The sequence below is a fragment of the Haemaphysalis longicornis genome, unplaced genomic scaffold (assembly GCF_048455015.1).
Source record: "Haemaphysalis longicornis isolate Haplotype H1 unplaced genomic scaffold, Haemaphysalis longicornis Haplotype H1 scaffold_3, whole genome shotgun sequence".
Lineage (NCBI taxonomy): Eukaryota > Metazoa > Arthropoda > Arachnida > Ixodida > Ixodidae > Haemaphysalis > Haemaphysalis longicornis.
Genome location: NW_027526335.1, coordinates 62287868 through 62310643, shown reverse-complemented (window position 1 = coordinate 62310643; position 22776 = coordinate 62287868). Strand labels below are relative to the sequence as shown.

Sequence of the window (22776 nt, the reverse complement as noted above, 5' to 3'; positions counted from 1 at the left end):
TGACGTTTCCGTATACACCCAAGAAAGCGTGTACATCCAACTCTGCATAGTTCAGATTACGCACTGTACTTATAGTAAACTTGAGAGCTTCAGACACGTTTCTGTATCGTGATTATGCGCCAACATGACAAAATAGCTCCGTTGGGTCGTCGACGGCGACCATCGGCATGCAAGGCTTGAGGGTAAACACAATTAGCGTAAACAGTGGGCCACCGGCGCCACGATAAAAATCATGCACTCCTCCGTCTAACGGCGATGATGGTTGTACGCGAAGCTTTCTCGTGACGGATTCTTTGATTGTCGTCTGAGCACCATCTCTCCAAATCCAAACCGCTTCTGTCATGTCGAAATAGAGCAATCGGATAGACGCCGACTTCATAATGCGAGAGACCTAGGTTCGATTCCTGCCACGGGAAGCATTTTCGTTCTTCCCCTTCACTCACGATCATTCATCATCGTCGTCAGAGAAAGTTGGCTTTCCTGCAGGGTGTTTTCGCGGTACAGACGCCATCAGTGAGAACACCAAGGCTTCGCTTTAAATCTGCTGGTAATGTAGGTAATCCATCGCGAACGTTATCAGTAGCAAGTGGAGGCACTGAATGCGGTTGCACGTGCCATTGCTTCGAAATGGGAGTATACAGTCCGTCAAATGGCTCGCAGAAAATGTAAGAAAATGTAAAATATGAGAACACGTAAGAAAATGTAAGAAATATGTAAGATGTAAGAAAATGTAAAATACCCTCCGATTGTCTTCACGTGCATATCAAAAAGGTGCTCAGCAGTCACTCATTTTATACTGCAGTGCCTGGTTGCGCATGCGCAGTGCTTACAAGGACGCTAAAAACCATGCATTTGTAACTCCCCCCCCCCCCCCCCCCCTTCGTGTTTTTTTCCCCAGTAGAATGTTACTAGCACCTTACAGCGACCAACGTGATATTGTATATTTTGTGCAGAGAAATCGTAACTTAGCCTTTGTTTTGTGCCTCGAATTTTCGCTTTGATTCTCACATTCAGAGAAATTGTTGTATCATGAGTTCAAACATACATTTTTACTTGTAATTGCAGTCTAAATTCCAAGTTTATTTGTACCTGCTGAAACCACAACGTTACCTTTGTCTACGTATCAGCGATTGCAAAAACATTTCCAGATCTTATCCTGATTATCTCTTCGAGAATGAGAAAAATAGAAGTCTGCGCAGTACTGTCAAGAGCAACTCACTGGATGTTGACCGAGGTCACGTCATACTCGGGCGGGGAGCTATCATTGCTGCCGCCTTTGGCATCGTCCTCGTGCTCTTCGGGACCCGTTTTAAACCTTGGGCGGTGCAGTGAAAAAGTACGGCATGCGTGAGTGCGATGGTGCTGCGTGATTTTCTGTGAAGTTATGAGTGTCCATATTTACATCGCCATGCCCAACTGTACATACTTACATATACGTCTGAGTGCTCTAACCAGAAATGCATGTGGAATTACGTGGTACACTCTAAAGCAATCCTGCAGTTCAGCTTCCCCACAATGCACTCATGTGGCTAACATAGCGAATTCCACGAATGGCAGCACCGCGCATAACATTTGATTAAAAAATATGACGTGCACTGTGGTCCTGAGCAATGCAGAACGCCATGTTTGCGTTGCGGGATGCCACAACGCAGAACGAAGTTTCAAATAGATTGATTGATTTGTAGGGTTTAACGCGCCGACGCAACGCAGGCGATGAGGCGCGCCGTAGTGGAGGACTCCGGATAAATTTTGACCACCGCGAGATCTTTAACGTGCGCCGAAATCTCGTACACACGGCCGTTTTTGCTTTTCGCCACCAGCAGAAAAGCGGCCGCCACGGCCGCGAATCGAACCCGCGACCTCGTGCTCAGCAGCGCAACTAGTGCACTGAGACACCGCGGCGGGCCGAAGCTTTAAATCAAATTATTAGCTCGACATCATCATTCCCCGTTATGTTAATGTTGGCTGCATGGATTTGTAAACAGAGTGCATCATAGCTAAGCTGAACCACAACGTTGCCTTGGAATGCAGGGGCCTTTCTTCTCTTTTCAACATTCAGGAGCCCGCACAAGGCAGTTATTATACGCCAAATATTATTTTGACAGTGCTACGGGCTTTGAAATCATACAAAAGAGCTCGTTTTGAGGGTCATTCAGTCTTTTGTTATTTTTTTTTGTGCTCAGTCAGTAAAAATGAAAATTAATATGGGGACCACATGCTGCATTTTTTTTCTTATCGCATTTTTATTTTTATTTAAAAAAAATCCATAAAAAGGAATTACTGGCACCTATGCTACATTTTTTTTCCGCTGGTTATGTCATTCTTATAGAAAGAATAAAACGTGGCGCGAACTAGACGTGGACGAAGAAGGCAAAAAAGGACAGATACAGCTAGGCGCCACGTCTAGTTTGTGCCCCCCTTTCGTCTTTCTTAAAGTTTGTACCAACTAGCTCAGCAACAAGTTTTGTTAAATACATTGGAGTTTCACGCTTCGTATACCGCTACCACGATCATCTGTCTCACTGCGTACAACTAGAAAGAGCAGCAGTTTTCATTTCCTTTACGCGTGTGCCCGGTACCGTTGCAAATGGATGAAGACATTTATGACTTCGTGCTTTTGCCCATTCATATCTCCCCCCCAAATTTAGAAAGTATGAACCTGGCAACGCTTACTTGGGCTGCCTGGACTTAACGGCAGCCGCCATCTCGTTTTCAATGTCGGTGCTACTTTCGGACGGGTGGTCGACCACAGATGGCTTCTCGGGAGCTGACGGCTTTACGTTTCCCAGGAGGAACTGATAAGCCGTGGTTTCTGCATGTGGCACAGCCAGACGCACATACGCAAACGCACAAATCAATCAAACACCTGATCACGACGGACACCACACCAGCCTATTTTTTTTTATCACTGTGACATGGCGAACTTCAATGAGATCAGGTCGCATTAGTGTGCGACAAACCAGGGCAGAGAACTCTGGAAAAGTCCTTCTGGGCCTCGGACTTTTTTTTAACTAGTTCGCGGTTAAAAATCCTCAATTCGAAGCACAAAAGTCTATGGAATACCGAGATAAGCAAAGTATCAAGTCGAGAGAAAATTAGAAGATTCTAATGTACACTCCGGTAGCATATCAAACAATCATGCCAGCAAAATACTTATTTGGAAACTGAAGTGCAACCAAATAAGCTCATAATTTATGAATGAAAATTTAGATACGTGGCATTGTTGCGGTGAAGACACATCGAGTGTTTTTTTTTTGTTTTTTTAAAAAAGGTCAACTTAAATTTTTTTAACGAAAATCACCTGGCCCTGAAGCTGCTGCGCTATATGCTGCTTTCGAATTTCAATTTCTCAGCTTAAGGTATTAAATATTTTCAATTTTAGTATATAGTTCTTAATATTAATACCTAATATTAGTATTTATTTATATAAATATTTAATTTTTATAAACTAATCCAATTGAAGAAAAATCTTTGTCATGTCACTAAAAAATAATTTCTTTGCCAATAAAAATGCTCATGTGCAGTATAAAAACGGATATATCTTACCGTTGGGCAAAATATCTTTGTCGAAAAAACTATCCTCGCTGTTTTCGTGGGACCGGCCCTTTGCTGCACCTGCAATTAGAGCGAACGAACCAAGCGTTGTGCCGTTTATAGACGTTTTTCTGCATCGGTTAGTAGCACACTGCACTGCAGGGAGGGACGAAAGACAACTGATTGATTGATTGTAGGGTTTAACGCGCCGACGCAACGCAGGCAATGAGGCGCGCCGTAGTGGAGGGCTGCGGATTAATTTTGACCACCTGGGGATCTTTAACGTGCGCCGAAATCTCGTACACGCGGGCATTTTTGCTTTTCGCCTCCATCAAAAAAGCGGCCGCCATGGCCGGGAATCGAACCCGCGACCTCGTGCTCAGCAGCGCAACGCCTTAGCCACTGAGCCACCGCGGCGGGTGGGAACGGGGACGAAAGACAAAATAAGCTGATAAAATTTGGTACACTAGCATAAGCGCAGTTGTTTTACCAACCAACAAGCCACAAAAATGTTTGCATAAAGGTTTCGCCAAACCCGATCATTTAGCGCACTATACGTCACAAATAGCAAAGTGTAACTGGAAGCTTAAAACATAACCGCAAGCAAACTTCTGAAAGACGTATCTATGCGTTTTTAAGATCTTAATGTTTGATTGCTACTAGAATCCACAAAAAAGCAATAACATATGGCCAATGCTTCAGTTAAGTTTGCGCCACGTTTTATTCTTTCTTTAACTCCAATGTAACCTGCGGGGACAAATGTAGCACAGATGCCAGTGGTGCCTTTTTATGATTTTTTTTAAATAAAGATTAAAAATGCGATAAGGAAAAATGCAGCCTGTGATCTCCATGTTAGTTTTTATTTTTACTGACTGAGCTCAGAAAAAAGAACAACAAAAGACGTACAAGGGCAAGATCAAACAAGTTGCGTTCACACCTTCATTCTAACAATGCATTCACCCAAGCACTTAACTCAGGAATCACAGAGTAGAATATATCCAAGTATGTACTTCATCAGACTTCACACTCCCACAGTAATTCCACTTTATCATTACTCGGTGCATGCGGCCACAATTTCGTGCCGCAGATCTTTTAAGTCAGAAGCTTAAATTGCATGTAATGTTCGTTTTGCGATGCTTTTGCTGGCTTTGTGTCCTAGCCGAGGTATGCATGTCTATAGAGAATTGAATGGCCGATCACTATTAAAATTTTTCTACAAAGGCTGCCGAAGCTTTAATTTAACCTTATTAAGAAATGAATGCCGCAGTAACATGCATTGGTACAGATTCAAGGACGTGAATGCGGCACGAATAGGGAATTTCAAAAACCAAATGCCACGGCGGGTCATGCCACTTGTTATGCGCATATTACTTGGCATTAATAAAGCGTTGAATGGAAGAAAAAGGTTCGGAACGTTCACTCGCCAGTGGACACTTGCTTGGGGCTGTCCGAGGACAGGCTGCTGGAACTGCTCGAGCTACTCAGGCTCTGGGAGTGCTTGCGAGACCTGCTCCTCGGCTTGTCCGAAAGCCTATCCCCCCGCTTGTCTCCAGCGTGGTGGGTGGGCCTCGACTGCCGACCTGACTCCTGCTTCTCAGCCGAGGGGAGGGCCAGCTGGTCGGAGTGTCCCGCCAGGTGGCGCGATTCCACGAGAGCACCGGGCACGCTCCTCCTCTCTTTCCGCTGCTCGGACAGGTCGCGCGCTGCGGCCTGCGCTTCGACGGCACTCTTCACCGGCCGGTCCGCCGACTGAGCGTCCCAGGAAGGCCTCCTCTTCTCGGTGGGTGCGTGGAGCGACCGTTCCTGCCGTCCAGGGTCCTCCTTTGCGCGACCGGCCTCCGGCGACGACGCCTGCTTCGACGTGTCCTGCTGCTTCGTTTCGCTCTGCTCTCGCTGCTCGCCGCAGGACACCGACCACTCGCTATCCATCGCGGCACCGGCGCCTGATGCATCGCTCCGGTCAGACGGGCCTTTCTCGCGCTGGGGCTCAGAGTGCCCGCCATCTACGACCCCCAGCTGCTGCCCCGCTCTCCTGGAAGCGCGGCCTTCTTCCGGGTCATTCGGCTTCGAAGTGCTGCTAGGCTTTCGTCCATCGCCATCTTCTTTCGTCCTTCCGTTGCGCTGGGCAGCATGCGGTTGCTGCTGTCGCGACGCCGGGTTTGAGTCGTGTCCCGCCTCTCGCGTGGACTGCTTGAACGAGCCCGGTTGACGCTTACGAACAGCCTGCTTGGAGTCCAACGGAGCCGCCTCCCTGGACCGGTTCGCAGGTCCTCTGTTCCTGCTCGGCCTCCTCAGGCGCAGCGATGGTATGGACTTCGGGTCGTGCCGCTTCTCGTCTGTGTCGCCCTGGTGGAAGCTATCGCCTCCACTCGTGTCGTCGCTGCTTTTTCTGCGAGCGTCTTCTCGCTGCTGCTTCTTGCCCGTCGCTGCGGGGTCCGACAGGAGAACCTCGGTCGTGTGGTTTATCAGGACTCCCTCCAGTTCCGGCGGCTTGATCAGGGGCCCCGGTCGCCTCCTCGATGCGGGCGGCGACTCGTTGCTCGGGATGTAGTCCGAGAACTGGCTCATGCGCGATGGTCTGTGCTGCTGCGCCGTGGATGCCCCTCCCACGGCGGCACGGGCCTCTTCAGTATGTTCCGCCATCGTCTTTGTACCCGCTGCCGGTTGCCGTTCCAGAGCGCTGGTGGTTCGAAAGAACTCCTCGCTGTCAGGCAGCCAGGAGACCGATGGTTCGAGCAGCGATTCGCCCCTGTCGTTGGCGAAGTTGTTGAACCACGGCTCGCTCGTCTCCCCGGGTGGGTACCGCGGGCGCCTGTCAGCGGGGCTGCCTCGTGGTTTCGTGGTCGCTGGGTGCGGCGATGGTGCACGCGGATGTTGCTGGCGTTGCGCCGGTTGGGGCACGGAAGCTGCTGGGGGAGGTTGCGGAGACTTCCAGCGCTCGGGCGTTGCTTGCCGCGACGGTAGGAAGGGACCGCCACGGGGAATCCAGGGTGGTGTCGATAGCCCGAACAGGATAGGGTCCGGGATGTACTCGGGAGGGCTGTGCTCGATGGCCTGCTGTTGAGAGACGAGCAACGCAGCATGAGAAAAAACGGATTAAGGGACGGTTTGAGTAGGTATGAGACAGACGTTTGCGTGACCTTTTTAAGAAGATTGCTGCGTGTTTGCTTAATTTCACTGCAAGTCCTCAAGTGTTTTGTGTCTATGTGGGCATCTGCGCGAGCTGTCGCAATCCCAGCGTTTAAGCTTTTTTTTAAGAGTGTAAAAACGGGTGTATTCAAAATTTTCCCGTGGACCTTTTGCTCCTTCATCCCACTTACAGTTTCCCACTACGGGGTAGCCCCCACTCCCTCCCCCGCAGTCATAACAAAACTTCCATTGAGGTTACGTCTGTGTGTGACCCTGCTCTTCATTTCAAACCTCTTAGTTCGTCTAAACATCCATAGATAATTTCCTCATCCAACTCTTATCAACATGCTTCGATTCCTATTGCCTTCTGCAAACCATTCCCTCAGCCTTTGTAATCAGTGTCACGTAAGTTTCCCGTTTACATCGCTCCACTGCCATACCAACACGCATAACATTTCTTCGCGGAATCCCCACAATGCCTTCAGCACTACGAAGCCATGGTGCTGAGGCAGGCGCAAATGTTTGACATTTTATCGTGCGTATTTTACAATTGCTTGGGGTTTTATAACCGAATGTTGCGTGGGTGAATTTTCGTCTATATTACTTTTTATCTCCTCTTGCAGGGCCACAAAGCAAAACTTCAGTACTTGAATAGGTCAAAGAAAGCGTGTTATGTACGTTACCTTTGACGGTGGGTTGTAATCGTAGGTGTAGCTCATTTCCTCGGGACTCAGATAGCGTTCTCGAATCAGCTCTGAGAAGTTCTCCTGCGAGTCGCCGAAATTGACTCGATGTCAGCATTCTCCCTTTACTCATGGCCGAATGCGAAAGAGCAAAGGTACAATAGCCCAGATAGCGTAAACAAAATGGAAGAAAACAATAAAACACGTCAGTGCATGATTTTATTTGTTAATTGCAGCTATGTAAGCTCGTTTTGCCCCCAACGCTCGCAGAAGGCAGATCGTTAACTGCCTATCACACGTAAACACATCGCAGAGAAAGTCCTAAATCTTTGAGGAACCTTGTAATGTTCCAATCTTTACAAACTTCCTTTCCCAACGTTTAGCCCATTTCTGCGCATGCAACCAAGGGGGATCCTCTCTTGACAACCTCATGTTTAACTTGCGTACGCTCAACGTGCTAAATCGGGGGAAATACTTGCGCGTTAGAAGCTAGAATGCATTAGTTTTCGTTAATAAAAGAAACCACCTGATTTTTTGCTGGTAAATATTCAAGCCAATATTCTCTCATGTATACTTGCTGATAGTCAAACTTAGTGCGGACGAAAACAAAACCCCAAGGTTAGGCAAGTTGGTATCATCAAACAGATCTTACGACGTTAATTGTTTTTGTTCTTATTTGTAATTTTGTCCATTTATAACAGTATACACTATAAAGAGAGAACTGTAGGCTGAAGCTTTGAAGCCAGTCATTTATACATCCATTTAGTCAAAGATTTTTTTAACAGCGAAGCTGTTTAGCCAACCGTAATTTTTCGTGTCCGCGCAGTTAAAAATACCAAGACATTTCTGAGAACGCGCACGTGAGCGTGGGCCTCGCGACGACCGCCCGGTAGCTAATTAAACCAAGAAAATGCCTAGCGCTCGTGTGTGCATGCCTCGCGACGACCGCCCACCGTCCCCTGCGCACGTTCGTCAAGCCAAGCATACCCACTTAGGCAGAATGCCCCAGATTGCGGCGACCGCATGGCAGTTCCAAAAGCAAGAAAATTCCGAGCGCTCGTGTGTGCCTCGTTATGAGCGCCCAACGTCCCCGGCGCACGTTTTTCAAGCCAAGCATACCCACTTAGGGAGATTAGCCAAGATTGGCTGAAAAGAAGAAAAAAACTCCAGCGTTCGCCGTTATTGCGGCAACACTTTCTCGGAACGACAAAGACTCCAGAACTCCAGAGTACGCACCTCCAAGGTGATGTCCAATGATTATCACTTCCGAAAAAAATGAAAGAAGCTCACACTTATAGCAACAATGATGAAGTAAAGGTTGTTGCGGCATCGAAGAACAAGCGAATCGCTTGCAATCGTGGACTTAAACCGTCATGATGGTCACTAAAGTTGCGTACAGCTTCGCTACCTTCAAGTCTTACGCGTTAGTGTGAGCGTCCTTCATTTTTTTTTTCTCCTGTAGCTGCGCAAATTTCCTTTTCTTTCTTTTATATTGTGGACAGCCCATCGTGGCATGGTAACTTACGAACATATTTCAACCTGCCATTAATTTGGCTCAGATGTAAACTTTCTTAATTTCTGAATTGAAAGTCAATTTGAACCACTTCAGAAAGAAGTAGGCATAGAGATAAGAACAAAAGAACGGCAAAATGTACCGGTTGGTTTCGCACTATTCACACTCCCTCTGGATGCCCAGCGTGACTAACATGATTCAAAAACGCTTGTTGGTATATTTTATGCTAGATGTGTGGACTGGCAGCTGCGCATCCAGCCCAAGTCAGTTAATTCCGCAAGGCATTCGAACAGCTAATGCTAGTTCCTCATTTGAATTTCCCGGGAAGGTGACGTCGTGAATCAAGCTATCCAGCTGCCGTCCATGGACCGAACGGGTCAATGCGCCTGTGACCTGTCCACGGTCGATTGCCTGAATTCGCGTCCGCAGCCCAAATTTGATTATTAACGTTCCCAACTTCCACCTTTGAGGTGTGGCATACCGACTGGTCCATCGATACCCAATTTTAACTACTTAAATTACTAGGTTTAGACCGCAAAGCACATCAACAGGCGATAAAAAAATCCAAGGAGTCAATACATAAAGTTTGAGAGTCGTTCTAAAAAGCCGTGAACCGTCCCTCAGTTGTTTAGACAATTCGATCGCAAAAAATGATAGTTTGCACCCTCACGTATTTTTTAAATTACCGTTATTGGTGGCTCGCCATTGACGATACACCTTCACGTCGCGCGACGCTCTGTTCCCCTTTTTACTGAGCCTGAACATTAAAGTTCAGACGGTCCCACTCATCAAGTCGAGGGCTGAGCTTTAGTATATTGAGCTTCGGTAAGTTCAACATGACCAACGGAGCGTAAGGTCGCGCCGGACGTCTCCATGGCCCACCCCAATGCTGTCGGTTGCTTCTCGCTCTAATTCTCTCCGGCGCGTTTTGCGGTTTTTCGTTCGAACTATGCCCGGCTTGCCCAGTGAATCGAGACGTCTAGCCTCGCGTAAAAAAGCTCTCACGCTTGATTGCCTGCGTCGACGCCATTGCTCAAGCGCACTTGATGACGCTTCTGGCCTTGGAAAGCGTGCTCAGCTCCCGTCAAATATCAAAGGGCAGCTTCACACTAACGATCGATGCGAGCACTTTGGGATTACGGCCTTTTGAGGAGACAGGTGCAGCGTTTGTCAGCGGTATAGATGGGCCGATCACCGGTGCGGAGATAATTAAAATGTAAGCTTTGAGACAGAATCGACCACTTAGAAGCGATGGTGCTGTGATTGGCACGTCCTGCGAAATCGGCTCAGCGCCAGCATGTTTACCAGGTGCTGTCCGTATCTAAAAAAAAAATCACATGTATAGATACCTATCCGCTCGTTGCTTTGTTAGCTTCATATAATAAAAAAAATATGGTTGATTCCTCTGCCATGAGAATCGGTAAAACACAAAAGTAAAATGTGCAGCGAAATCTGCAGCTGAGCATGATTTGAGGGTCGGCGGCTGTATTGTGGGTATGCTTGGCGAGCGACGTCCTGCTGGTGGGTCGTCTCGGCAAAGGTGTACTGGCGTCATTTCCGTGACGTATATGACGTCAGCGAAATCTTGGTGTACCCCGGCATAAAACACTTTCGTGTTAAAATATGAAACCCGAAAACGAGCAACCCTAGGTATAACGAACTCTTTAGTTCTAAAGGTTGCTTCCCCGCAAAAAGACCCTGTGTGCAGGGGTGCACCCTTTACAGGCCACTCGCTTTGTTGTACTGGCGTCATATCCGTGACGCATATGACGTCACTCAAATGTTTGAGTATCCCGGAATAGAACACTTTCGTGTTAAAAATATTACGAGACGCAAAAACACGACAAAGACGTTTGTTATTCGTGCGATGCCCTACAACCACCGTTATGGGCTTGCAACCTCTACGCGGCTCTTTCGTCTGATGTTGAACCACGCTTCTGCATTTGAGTTGATTATATAAAATTTATAAATTTCCTTTTTATACGCTTGTTTGAGTAATCGTTGGGCACAAAGTACGATTATATTATCTTACGGGTCTACTTGACAGTGAGTGTTTCGAGAAAACACCGCCTTACTGAGCCTCGAAGTCACGGAAGGAATGAACTTTTCAAGTTTAAAGGCTGCATGGGTCTAGTGGTTCGAGTTGGGCGATGATTCCACGGAACCAAATGTTTTTTTCATATGCCATCGTTAGTGGTGAAGTTTAGAAAACCTTGATTTTCTTTTTAGACATCTGCACCTGTAATCTTTAAATGTGAAAACCGATTTGGTAACTTTATGGGCCGAATAAAATGTAAACGGTTTTGCGATAATACGTTTAAGCCTTTTTTTCGTAAAATATCGGTGAAATTTGAAAAATAGATCACCGAAGGGATTTATGCTCCAAATTTAGTGTCTCTAGACCTCATGGTATGGTGCATGGGCATCGGCAAGATTTTGTCTTGAGGGGTGCAAACCCCGCGGTAGAAGAGAGAAGAGGGGAAGGAAGAGGGGAAGGAAGAGGGAGGTTGAAATTTTATAAGCCAAATTTTACAGCCTCCACAACCATGTAGAAGAATGAAAGTGGTAATTTTTGTCGTTAAGCGTTGCAAGTTTCGAAGCGTTTACTAAAACCAGTGCATCACAACAAGAAACTACTCCAGTACATAACAGCAACATTTTATTAAACAGAAAGATAAAATGCACAGGACTTTGCAACAATTGTCATGCTCCGAAATAACCATGTAAACGTGAGTGACGTAAATATGAGCGTCGGAACGGGTTATATTCACCAGAACTTCGTTCTTTGCAAACATGGCCTTCAAGCTTTAGAAAAGCGCTGCGGAAAAAGCAAATTCGCGTTCGCTCTGTAAACAGCAGCTTCGGACCATAATGTTTTACATGGTCAAAGCGCACAGAAGCCAACCCTTCGAACTTATTTGACAGCACTCTCTTGCGGCATTACGAGAGCGGGTCGTTAACAAACAACAAAGGCATAGCTAATCCGGGGATGGATAAAGTAGGTTTTAAAATTCGTGCAGAGTGACAACTTCATTTTTTAAGTGCGAATGCACTTCTTAAGCGACCCTGAACCTGCGTCCACCGGCGATGTCTGCATAGCATACCCACGTGGGGGATCGGCCAGGAATCTCCTCGTCTTCCTTGGCAACGGGGGGAGATGGGCGCGCGCTGCCTGGCCGCTGACATGGCACATACCCACGTGGGGGATTGGCCAGGAATCGGGCGTGAGAAGGGCTAATGCAGCCGCTTAAAGGAGTACTGACACGAAATTTCAAAGCTGAGATCCGCTCTAGCAATCAAGTACAACGACAACACAAATAGGTGTCTGTGAATAAATGCATCTTTCTTTCTTTGTAGTTGTGTGTGTGTGTGTGATCTCTCTTTCGCGAACATTACCGAACCGCGCAAATTCAACTCGTGCATTCGCACTTTCACATTCTTCCCCTCGGGGAAATGCGGGGAATTTTTTTCAGGAAAACTTCCAGGGGCAAAGTTAGCACGGCAAAAGCTTGTCGGGGTTGCTAGCCTACAAGCAGCTTGGTTATGTCCAATTAGGTTTTCGTTGAAGAAAGACCAACAGGAACGTCGCCTCCCCCCCCCCCCCTTTTTTTTTTTTGGCGTTGAGGTCACAGTGAACATCCTAGAAAGTTTCTGGTCACAAACGTCAGCATATCAGCGGACAAATAAGTAAGGGGGAATGAAGCCGCGGGGCTGAAGAACTGTGGAAGTGGGGGAGGGGGTGCAAGAGCTGGTGCAGCTTGAGGGTGGCGAGTGCCCCTCTTGCAACCGCCTGCCGACACCCATGGCATGGTGGGTTAGGCGATGATAAGCCAGCCAGCCAGCCATCTAGCAAGGACCTCTTGGCGATGATGATGATGATGATTTCTATTGGTATCCCCTTTGTATCGGGGTGATGACATGTCATCTTACCAAAAAGGACTAATATACACATGTTTTACACTTTTGGTTCAATACTAGCGCTGCTTAGGGCAGGCACAAAAAGCTTATTAGGCACAAAATACTTTTTTTTTCTGTTACAGGTGGTAACTGTCCTAGGCAATATTCCCCTCTCTGCTTTTCGTCCACCAGCATTCTAATCTTCTTTTCGTCCCCTCGACAGCCTTGAAGGTAACTTCCTCTGTGATACCCTTAAATCCTAGGGCTCCTGAAAGCCCAATACGACTGGCGACCCAGTCGCTTTTGCGCCCCCTGCTGAGGTGGCTTCCTTGCAGTAAGAGACTACATGTGGCAGAGCACGCTTTACAAGCCCAAGTACAGGCACTGAAGGTAGCTTCTTTGCAGTAAGAATCAGTGTGTGGTGAAGCACGCTTTATAGGCACAAGCAGAGGCTGTAGTTGTAAAATTAGGCGCAAGAACCGCGTAAGAAAATCCGTATTAGCTGCAGTGGACCCCGTTTGACCATGCTGTATATGAACCACGAACAGATGCAGCCGCTTGACACGTGAGTGTGGACGTGTGAAAATTTAGCGTACACTCTCGGTGCGGTTCTGTTCGTTGTACCTTCAAATACGATTTTCTACGTGGTCATTGCATGATCTGATAAAAACTTTCCAGCTGCAGTGAACGGGATAAATAAAAAGTATTAAATAATTGTGCGAAATCTTTCGTACGCAGGTCATTCCTACGCAAAACGATTTTTAATGTCATACATTTTTAAATTAACGATGCACACGACGGCCCTCTAACGCTTGGTTGGCCTCTTCTTTGTAGAGCTTTCTCAATCGTTCCTCGCCCTCACTTTTCTTTTTAGTTCCGCAAGGCACATCATGCTCGCATCGTGAAGGCCGGTGCTAACGTGCGTAAAGGTAGGTAGCATGTCGCAATATGGCGGACGTGCAAAATGCGTACGCTTTATCATGTACGTTCTTCAAGGGTAGCAAAGTAGCAAGGGTGACAAAGTACATCGCGCTACGTCTGCCCTAATTTTTATCGTCGTTCAGAGCAAAATAAAAACGCAGAAAAAAACCTGCAGCTTGATGCTTTATACATGCCAAATACGCTCTTAAACCGGCAACTTCGTCGGCGGTGGGCATGCTTCGGTCACCAAGAGTTTTGCTGCTGCTGCCCGCACGACCAGGCACAACCGTGGAAACCCGTGTTTCCACGCAGACGCGTTATGTCACACCAATTTCGACCTTCGAGTTGTGCAACAAAGCGCTTCGGGCGCCAGCCCTGGCTCTGTTTTTCTGTAATTAATTATCTGCATGTTCGACACCTGCTTCTCTCTCTCTCTCTCTCTCTCTCTCTCTCTCTCTCTCTCTCTCTCTCTCTCTCTCTCTCTCTCTCTCTCTCTCTCTCTCTCTCTCTCTCTCTCTCTCTCTCTCTCTCTCTCTCTCTCTCTCTCTGCCCACCGCACCGTCTACTGTAGGTGGGTCGGTGATATAAAGGCTGGCCGCCTGACGTCCCCAGCCGCTGAAGCCTGTCGGCATTTTGTCGCCAAAAAAAGAAATGTCCGGCCTCTGAAACGCCTGTCAGTGCTATCTGGCTCTTCAATCTCTGAGACAAGACTCAGCTTGTTACTAAATGCAAAAGCCTAATTAAGGAGTATGTTTAATTATCAGAGTTAGCGCGTAGGCTATAACGACAATAGAAAACGTATCAGGTCACGTAGGCCGGACTCCGGATGCCTGTTAATTACAACGAACTTCCTTCTCCTAACAGAACGCGTTAATTGCAAACTACCTTGTGCAGATAGCGGTAGGAACAAGACTCAGTTTACTAGAAGAGCCTGCTTTCTAGCTGAAGTATTGTGAAAAGGAAATTCTAAGGATGAATTTTTTTGTAAATCCGCTCGCCTGAGCAACTTAATCTTTTAACCGCTCCTTTAGCGCTAGTTTAAATGATGCTTCATCTCGCGAAACTTAGTCAGCAGGAACATACTCTTCAGCTTTGGTTTCTAGCGGTTAAGGGGAAAATTTAGAAGAAAACAAACAATATGCGAAGCAATGCTTAAAACAAATGTAGATAAGAGAGCTTTATTATTGCTTTGTTTAAATATGGATCATTTTGGGTTACACACCCCTAGCTACCCTCTCCCATTTTTTTTCTCCCCCGCAAAATTCGAGCGCGCCCGACCAGTGCTAGGCACCAAAACCACCAAACGCAATTGGTGTTCGCGCATTAGGCCACGTTAGCGCGGGACGTCAGCGGCGCCGCTCATGCAGACGGCGCCTGACAGCATCTTGTTTTGTGCAGTTATCTTTGTTGTTTTCAACACGAATTTTATTCCCGAAGGCTGTTATTTTATTTCTTCATAGTAACAACCAATACAACAGATATTTTTACTTAAAAGTAGGCTGGAGAAGAGAAGAAAAAGTGTCTTCTAGGCACTTCCCTTTTGCCCACAAATTTGACTAAGCTTTTTTTTTTTGCGCTAAACAAAGTTGACAATGTGACCCCCTCCCCCCCCCCCCCCCCCCCTTCCGCCCTCAACCCCTTTGCCTCTTCGTGCGCTGTTGAGGAAAACGCGTTATTTTAACGGACAGTCTCCGAGAGCTAAAATCAGCGTCATAAAAACGGCAGCAAAAAAAAAAAAAAAAAAGAAACGTACACAAATGGACCTTCTGTGGCCCTACGGAGACATACTTTGCGTATAAAAAATCCTGCAGACGACAAATGCACAAAACCGGTACAGTTGCATGTAACCAGGCTGCCCGCGTGGTTCGAACGGACCGGGGGAATGGGGAGGTAGATGAGACACGGGCACATTCTCACTACATCCAATCAGTAGTAAGCGTGTCGTGCACGTGCAGTACGTGCACACACTCACGCGCAGCTGTCGCAGCCTGTCGGAGCGCTCGCTGAGCAGGCTGGTCCTCTGCTCGATCTCGTCCAGCTTGCGCATGAGCCAGTGGTTGCGCTCCTCGTTCTGCTGCTCCTCCATGAGCAGCTTACGCCAGTACTCGTACAGCGACGCATGCTCGTTCATGCTGCGCCACACCCGCACACGGCTTAAGCCACGCCCACACATACGGGGACGCCACAGCACCACGTCTATCGCGAATAAAGGGAGGGCCGTTCTATCTGTCGTCACCGCCCAGCGGAAAAAGAGACAGCGTCACAAGCGGGCGGTGGCTTGACGGCGCACGTGAGAAAAAGTGAAGGTAATACAACACAGGAACCAGGTGCATGCACGTGTGGGTCATGTCGCATGGCCATGATGGTGAAGGCGGGGCGTAGATTAGCCGAAAAGTGAGGTGTGCGCGTGCCTGGTACGTGATGTCTTTTTTTTTTTCAACACGGAGTGCTCGTTTTCTCTTTAGCACATTTATCAGCCTTAAACGATCTTTTTGCGCGTGTCCACACGTGTGTGCGCAATCTATGCACTGTCCCTCTGCTTCTCTCTGGCCCTGAAAAAACCACGTTCAGGGCACAATTATCCGCCATAGAACGCGGCTCCCCGGCATTTCACGCAATGGCCATTTTCGCATGACCTTGCTCCATATCAGTGTACATACATTTACGTAATACGTAATATAACTTAATTAGAAATACACTAAATGGCATATATATATATATATATATATATATATATATATATATATATATATATATATATATATATATATATATATATATATATATATATATATATATATATCTTCCGAAATGAGTCAGATCTAAAAACCGAAACTAAGTCAGATAAAACTGCATTGACAAGAAAATAGGCGAGATAACGCCCTGCAAACGTATATGAAAATCGTAGCTCGCATCGAAAATGAGCGAGATCCTGCTGTGGCATGAATCAAAATGAGCCAACTCCATTTCCCCAATGGGAGTTCGCTTTTGGCGTGACTGTTCGGACTGTTTAATGTGTGTTTTCGGAAGTTTTTCTTGTTTTGCTTTTCGGTGCTGGCTTATCATGAATTCAGACGGGAATTAAAATATCGGTGAAACATCAGTAGTCCCCAGATAACGACGACACAGTGAACAGAAGAACAAGTAAAGGAAAGGAAACTGAGATGTGAAACAATCTTTTCATCTCGTCTCCTCCGTCCCTACGGAGTAAGTTTGGTTATTATTACTTTTACTCCCATATTTACGGTTCTAGTACTTAACTAAATAGCTACTGCCTACAAGCCCTGGCAAATACCCCCCTGTCGGTACGATCGACTTCATTGAGGAGAAGAAGAATATATGAGCAGCCTTTTTGTAAAGCGTTCAGGATGTTCATGGCAAGGCAATAAAGAGGTTGATTACTTCGTAAGTATCTTCAGGCGTGCCAAAGGAAGTTATCCTGCGGAAGAATTCGAAAAGAGCTGCTAATGCTGCCAAGAGGACTCACCTAGCTGCTGTCCATGTATAGTTAATTCTACTGTTCTTGAAGCCTTATTGCATATGTGCAATGCCTTTTGCGCCAAAACTCCATCGTATCATCCTTGAAAGTATATTGCAGTAAAGTTTTCATAAGAATGCCGCACTGATTTGAATATTTCAATTCAGTACGAGCCAAATTCGAACTTATCATTCTAACATTGCTCAAATTCACCGCATATTTTTTTAGCTCGTGAGTGTAAAAAATAAATACAACCAGATTTATCCCCCAAAGGACGGGCGAGACGAAATGAAATGATTGTTTGACACCTCCCAGTTTCATTTCGTTCACTTCTTCGTCGTCTGTCCACTTTGTTGTCGACGTCTGGCGACAAATCTTTCGCCGACTTCTTAATTGCCGTATGAATTCATCATAACCCAGCTCCGAAAAACAAAAAAATAAATAAATAAATCTCTGAAAACATGCACGAAACAGTTGGAACAGTCAGGCCAAAAGGAAACTCCCACTGGGCAAATAAATTTGGCTGATTTTGATCCATGCCACAGCAGGATCTGGCTCATTTTCGATACTAACTACGATCTGAGTACGCGTTTGCAGGGCGTTATCTCACCTATTTTCTTGCCACCTCTTTCCTAGAAGAAAGTTGGAGAGTTTTTCTTAACAGTGCAGTTTTACCTGACTCAGTTACGGTTTAATATATATATATATATATATATATATATATACATATAGAGAGAGAGAGAGAGAGAGAGAGAGAGAGAGAATAGGGGTTGGCAGTCAAGAAAACCTGGGAAAGCAAAGGGGGGTATGCGGTAGGTCATAGAAACAGATGAAGCATTTTTTTGAGTCAGAAAAGAAAGTGGTGAAAAAATTCCCGCCGGGTGGGATCCGATGGGGTATATATATATATACCGTAATTACCCTATTCTAACGCGCACCTTTTTCCCGGAAAAATAGGCCGAAAAATCGCATGCGCGTTAGAATCGGATACGAAACCGAACTGCCGAAACAGCTGAAATTTTGTTCCACCCATCGCCATCGCCATCACCATCTCAAGATGGTGCCAAACTTTTAGCAACAATTTTTCGGATCTAGGCGCCTAGGCTTTTCTATCGGCGTTCACACAAATCGTCAAATTATTCCACTTGCGCGCTTGATAACAGCAATGGCAGCAGCGGCAACGAAGGTGCACCGCTTCCACGGCTTGCGAGCGGCTCCCACGCGTTCACAACGAGCGGTTGGCTGAAGCGTACGCCTCTGGAGAAGCTCGCGGGATGGGCGTGCGAGGCGTGGGCCACGATCCCATCGAACCATGGTTGGTTCGTTCAGAAGTGCGGCATCGCGAACATGCTTTATGACACCGATTACAAGATGTTGCGGACAGCAGAAGGCGACAAGGAGCTCTCGGAGAACGACGAGGTGTGAGATGAGTGAGATTACTTCGGGGAATAAATCGCCCGTTTCTCTCGCATTCGTTTTTCCTGCTCACAAAGTTCCTTGCACGTTACTATCGGAGGTGAAAGTTTTTTCGGTTTTTTGTCTGGAAAATCGGGTGCGCGTTAGAATCGGGTAATTACGGTATATATATATATATATATATATATATATATATATATATATATATATATATATATATATATATATATATATATATATATATATATAAAGAGAGAGAAAGGGGGGAGCGAGAGGGAAGAGCGTTTTAGAACAAATATGTTGCCCGCAGATATGGGCAGATGAGGTCAGGCAGTTTGCGGGAATAAATTGGACGCAGTTAGCGAGTTAGCGCAGGACCGGGATAATTTGAGATCTATGGGAGAGGCGTACATGGGCTGATGATAATGTTTCCCGCTTGCACGCTGCTTCGTTTGTGGCTCTCGAAAACCACAACCTCGGCAACCCGGAGGCGGGAGGCTTTTAATAAAGTCTATCTTTCTCTTTGTTGCAGTAGTACTGCAGCCTAACCCGATCTGCCGGCTAATAGAACGTTTCCTAACATCAACTCTGGTATCGGAAGTTTCGAGCTTTTGAACCTTCATCCATTTGAACACTCCACACGACGACAACGGGCTGGACGACCTCATGTAGCAAGATTTAAAGTAGCCATGAAGAGAAAATCCAACTGTTTAATTTGAAAGAACTAGGATTCAGTATCTCAGTCAGCTCCATTACAGCCCCAAAAGATGTTTTAACGAAAAAAAACAAGAAGTATTTAAAAACTTTCAAATCTTGCGCCTCAGTGACGTGTTATGAGCGAGAATGACGTCATACGGGCCAACAATAAAATATAATTTTCAGTGCGTTAACTGCACGTTAGCATTCAAGTGATGCGGTCAAATGGAACTAGAGGCCCCATTACAGACGTCCAGTCATGTGTCGTCGCGACAGGTCAGTTAGGCGGCCGCCAATCGCACAAACAAGGTTCCGTGACGTCATAGAAAAGTTGCGGGAAATTGGCTAGGGGGTCGCCACTGCTTCACACGTTTTTAGATGCGACTGCATCTCATTCCCTCGTCTTGTCCCTGCATCCGGCGTCGTCGGCGTCCGCCCCTCCCCCATTCTCCTCGCCGCGTGAGCTGCGCTCTCCGCCGCTCACCCCCTCTTCTCTCCGATGCTCCTCTCTCGAGAGGGGCATTGGATTGGATTGGCTTGGATTAAAGTGGATTGTGTTGGATTGTGTTGCGTCATAGCCGCGGCAGACGCACTGGCGCCAGCGCGTCCCCTCACCGTTATGCGCGCTATAAAACGCGGTGCCTGCGCCGCTCCGCTCCATCGTTCCAGCGCCGTTCCTCCGCTGTCCAACGCTGCAACGTGAACCCCCTATGCGTCGCATCTACACAGGGGTTCCCGCGACGGGAGGTGGGAGTTTCTCTTTAATATCTCCGTTATTTGTTCAAAGATTGCGATGATATTGGTATCATTGTTATCGGGACTAAGCAGTCTTTCTAATAAACCCAACTTGTATTTTGTCTTCATGGTTCCTTTAACCCTCCCTTACGTCACGCAACACACACGGCCTCATTCCTGGCAAGGCTGTGGTGGTCTCAAGTTCGTAGAACGTGTTTGCAGCAAATATATCTCGAAGATACCTGTCCACAAGTGAAATAGACATATTTATTACATGCGCCAATTATAGTTTTCCACCCCCAAGGGATATTCTGCTGGCGGGTATATGGGCCGGCCAAGTGGCCTGAATATGAATAAGCGGAGCTCCTTGAACAATTGCGTTTATTCTAGGCGGCTCAGGAACGAAAACTGCGCTTCTAAAGAAGATAATGCTTCGCGTTTCTCTACCTTACCGATCCAACGGGAAAACAGTTGTAGCACATATATTGCTATGTGCGTATACATTTTGCAACGCGCCTCGTTTCTTAACTGGACATGCGTCAAGTTACGCGCACGTTTTCTTAAGTGCAATAACATATCTTCCATTCATATTTTTGTTGCTTGCCCTAAAAAGAAAGCGTGCAGTTTAAATACACATCCCAGCTGCCTTAAAATGCAACTCTAAGTGGAAATGGGGTTGCCTTCTTTTTTTCGAGCAATTGATGCGGGTCCTTCGCTGTCCCCACATCGCCATGCTACCGCATCTCTATGTACTCTGAGACTGCCGGAGAGTATTCCCACTTTTTCCCTAGTTTTTGCTTTGCTTTGCACTTTCTTTACAGGTCTACATTGTAATTATACGGGCCGCAGTGTAGCTAAGCTCTTGATCTGCGGGAAACTATATTCTACCCACCACAACAACGTATGTGGAATAAAGAAAAAATCTTCAAAGCCAAATGATTGCGGTCAATGTAGTCGCAAACCGGCCCATTCCTTTGGGAGTACAGGAGCGCTGTATGCAGGTCGCGGCTGGAATTGTCTCCAGCAAAGCCATGAAATCGAAGTGCAGCAAAGTTCTTCCTTATTGATTTTTCTTTTTAAACCTTCATATTATATAAGCTACTCTAGCAGCATTGTACAAAACTTGAGGCGTCGAACAGACAAATGACCTGCCTAATAGTCGCTTTGTACAAAAGCGGGATAGCGCATGTGAAACAAAAGAGCCTGTCTTCCACCTTCCCTCCCAAACCCCTGCTTTTATTTTGTTATAATGTTAACTGTTTGAACTAACGTCGCGAACTCTAAAGCTCATTTATACCTCATTATTTGTTTGTTCGTTAGAAAGGTACGGCTGCTCGTGAGACCGTGAGCATCTCCAGATGTAACTACGTTACTAAGGCAATATTTTTTTAAGCGAATATATATGAGCCATACGCAAGAACACCGCTGCTTATATTCTTAGTATTAACCGCGACGCTGTAACGTCCAGAACAATCAGTAAATATAAAGCGTTAAGTAACTTGAGACGTCCACATAACGGAACCGGACAATACGGACGCTTTCGTTTCGGTCCCACGCGCTCTTTGTAACCACGATCAACATACCCTCTCAAGATATTTTTATGCGTTTTACTTAGTAAAGTCAATCCTAACACGTAGCTATGGGCTCACTGAAACTATATTAATTTTTTTCGCGGTGAGGGCAGCCTTGTGAGAACCAGGAATGGAAAGCGTTTCGGCTTACCTAACTTCTGGAGACGTAAATACGCGCTCCTCCAGCGAATCGCTCATGCCACATGCGGATAAGCGGCCACCAGAAAGGAGTCCTTGGAAGATTGTCTAACTCCGGTGTTCGCACCGACGCGACCGGGGTTTGCTCCCAGCGTGTCCCAAGCCCCGGAGAGAGTGCGGAACGTTGGCCCAATAGCGTGCGTGACCTACATTTCGCTGGACGGGATCAGCGTTAATGATCGGTATTCAGGCCGCGTCGTTGTATAAAAATGCGTCTAAAACGCCGCAGCGTCAAAGAGCAGGCGAAAGTAATAACTAGGCCGACGCACATTTTTTCCCCTTGTTTCTCTGCCGCTCGTTCATCATATCCTAGCTGCAACTGCTAAATGGCTTCCACGAACAGGAACAACTCGAAGTCAGCAACTCACGTGCTGGTGGCTATGGCCGAAAGATTGAGATATTTACGTTTTTACTTTGCTTCTATACTAGATCTTTTTAGTGAGCCCTAACCACACACGGCTCATCAGTCAGTAAAAGAAAATCAAAAGATGCGCTCCCACCGTTTGCCCACGAGTCTGTCTTGGAGGCGTCATGTTAAAGCTGGCGAAGTTCCCGCAATCTCGGTCGTCGCAGATTGCGCGGTAGCACTTTGCAGTCAGGCGCGCTGAACGAAACTGGTGTCGGGGTGGCGAGAAACTAACCTTTTCAAAGGCTCCCGCGGTGTAGACGGGCCACGGGCACGTGTACGGAGGCGGGACGGAGGTTTGCCGCGGAAATCGATTCGAGAATGAAACTTTCGAGCTTTTGTTGGCTTTCTTTCAAGCACGGCGTGGACGTGATGTCGGCAGCGGCGGCGTTTGTTGTGGTAATTACGCGCGATTCACTCGAGCGCTCAACCATTTCAGTTTACGAGGTTGCCATGGGCAACCGCAGCAGACAACGCGATACTTTTCCCTCTGGGCGGCCCCGGGACTTCACTGGTGCCTTTTCTTTTTTATCGCCACTTTAGGTGTGATTATGTCGCTATACTACGAGTAAGCACACGCGTTTGGTGATACTGCCCTT

The 22776-nt window shown here is 46.8% G+C and overlaps 1 protein-coding gene across 4 annotated transcripts in view; it reads right to left on the bottom strand.

Annotated features, from left to right (window-relative positions):
- Positions 1 to 22639, bottom strand: part of LOC144174524 (uncharacterized) — a 28000-nt gene extending 5361 nt beyond the window's left edge. The window contains exons 1-7 of one of the 4 annotated variants that reach the window (XM_077703270.1): positions 22413 to 22639; positions 15650 to 15809; positions 7347 to 7430; positions 4959 to 6591; positions 3547 to 3615; positions 2674 to 2812; positions 1220 to 1315 (exon numbers count right to left, since the gene is read on the bottom strand). In XM_077703270.1, coding sequence (XP_077559396.1) covers positions 1220 to 1315; positions 2674 to 2812; positions 3547 to 3615; positions 4959 to 6591; positions 7347 to 7430; positions 15650 to 15808 — 2180 coding nt within the window. In that variant the 5' untranslated portion in view covers position 15809; positions 22413 to 22639. Of the gene's footprint in view, positions 1 to 1219; positions 1316 to 2673; positions 2813 to 3546; positions 3616 to 4958; positions 6592 to 7346; positions 7431 to 15649; positions 15810 to 22271; positions 22387 to 22412 lie in introns of those variants that run through there. The other 3 variants (XM_077703269.1, XM_077703271.1, XM_077703272.1) reach the window with 3 other exon arrangements.
- Between the last annotated feature and the right edge of the window lie 137 nt (positions 22640 to 22776).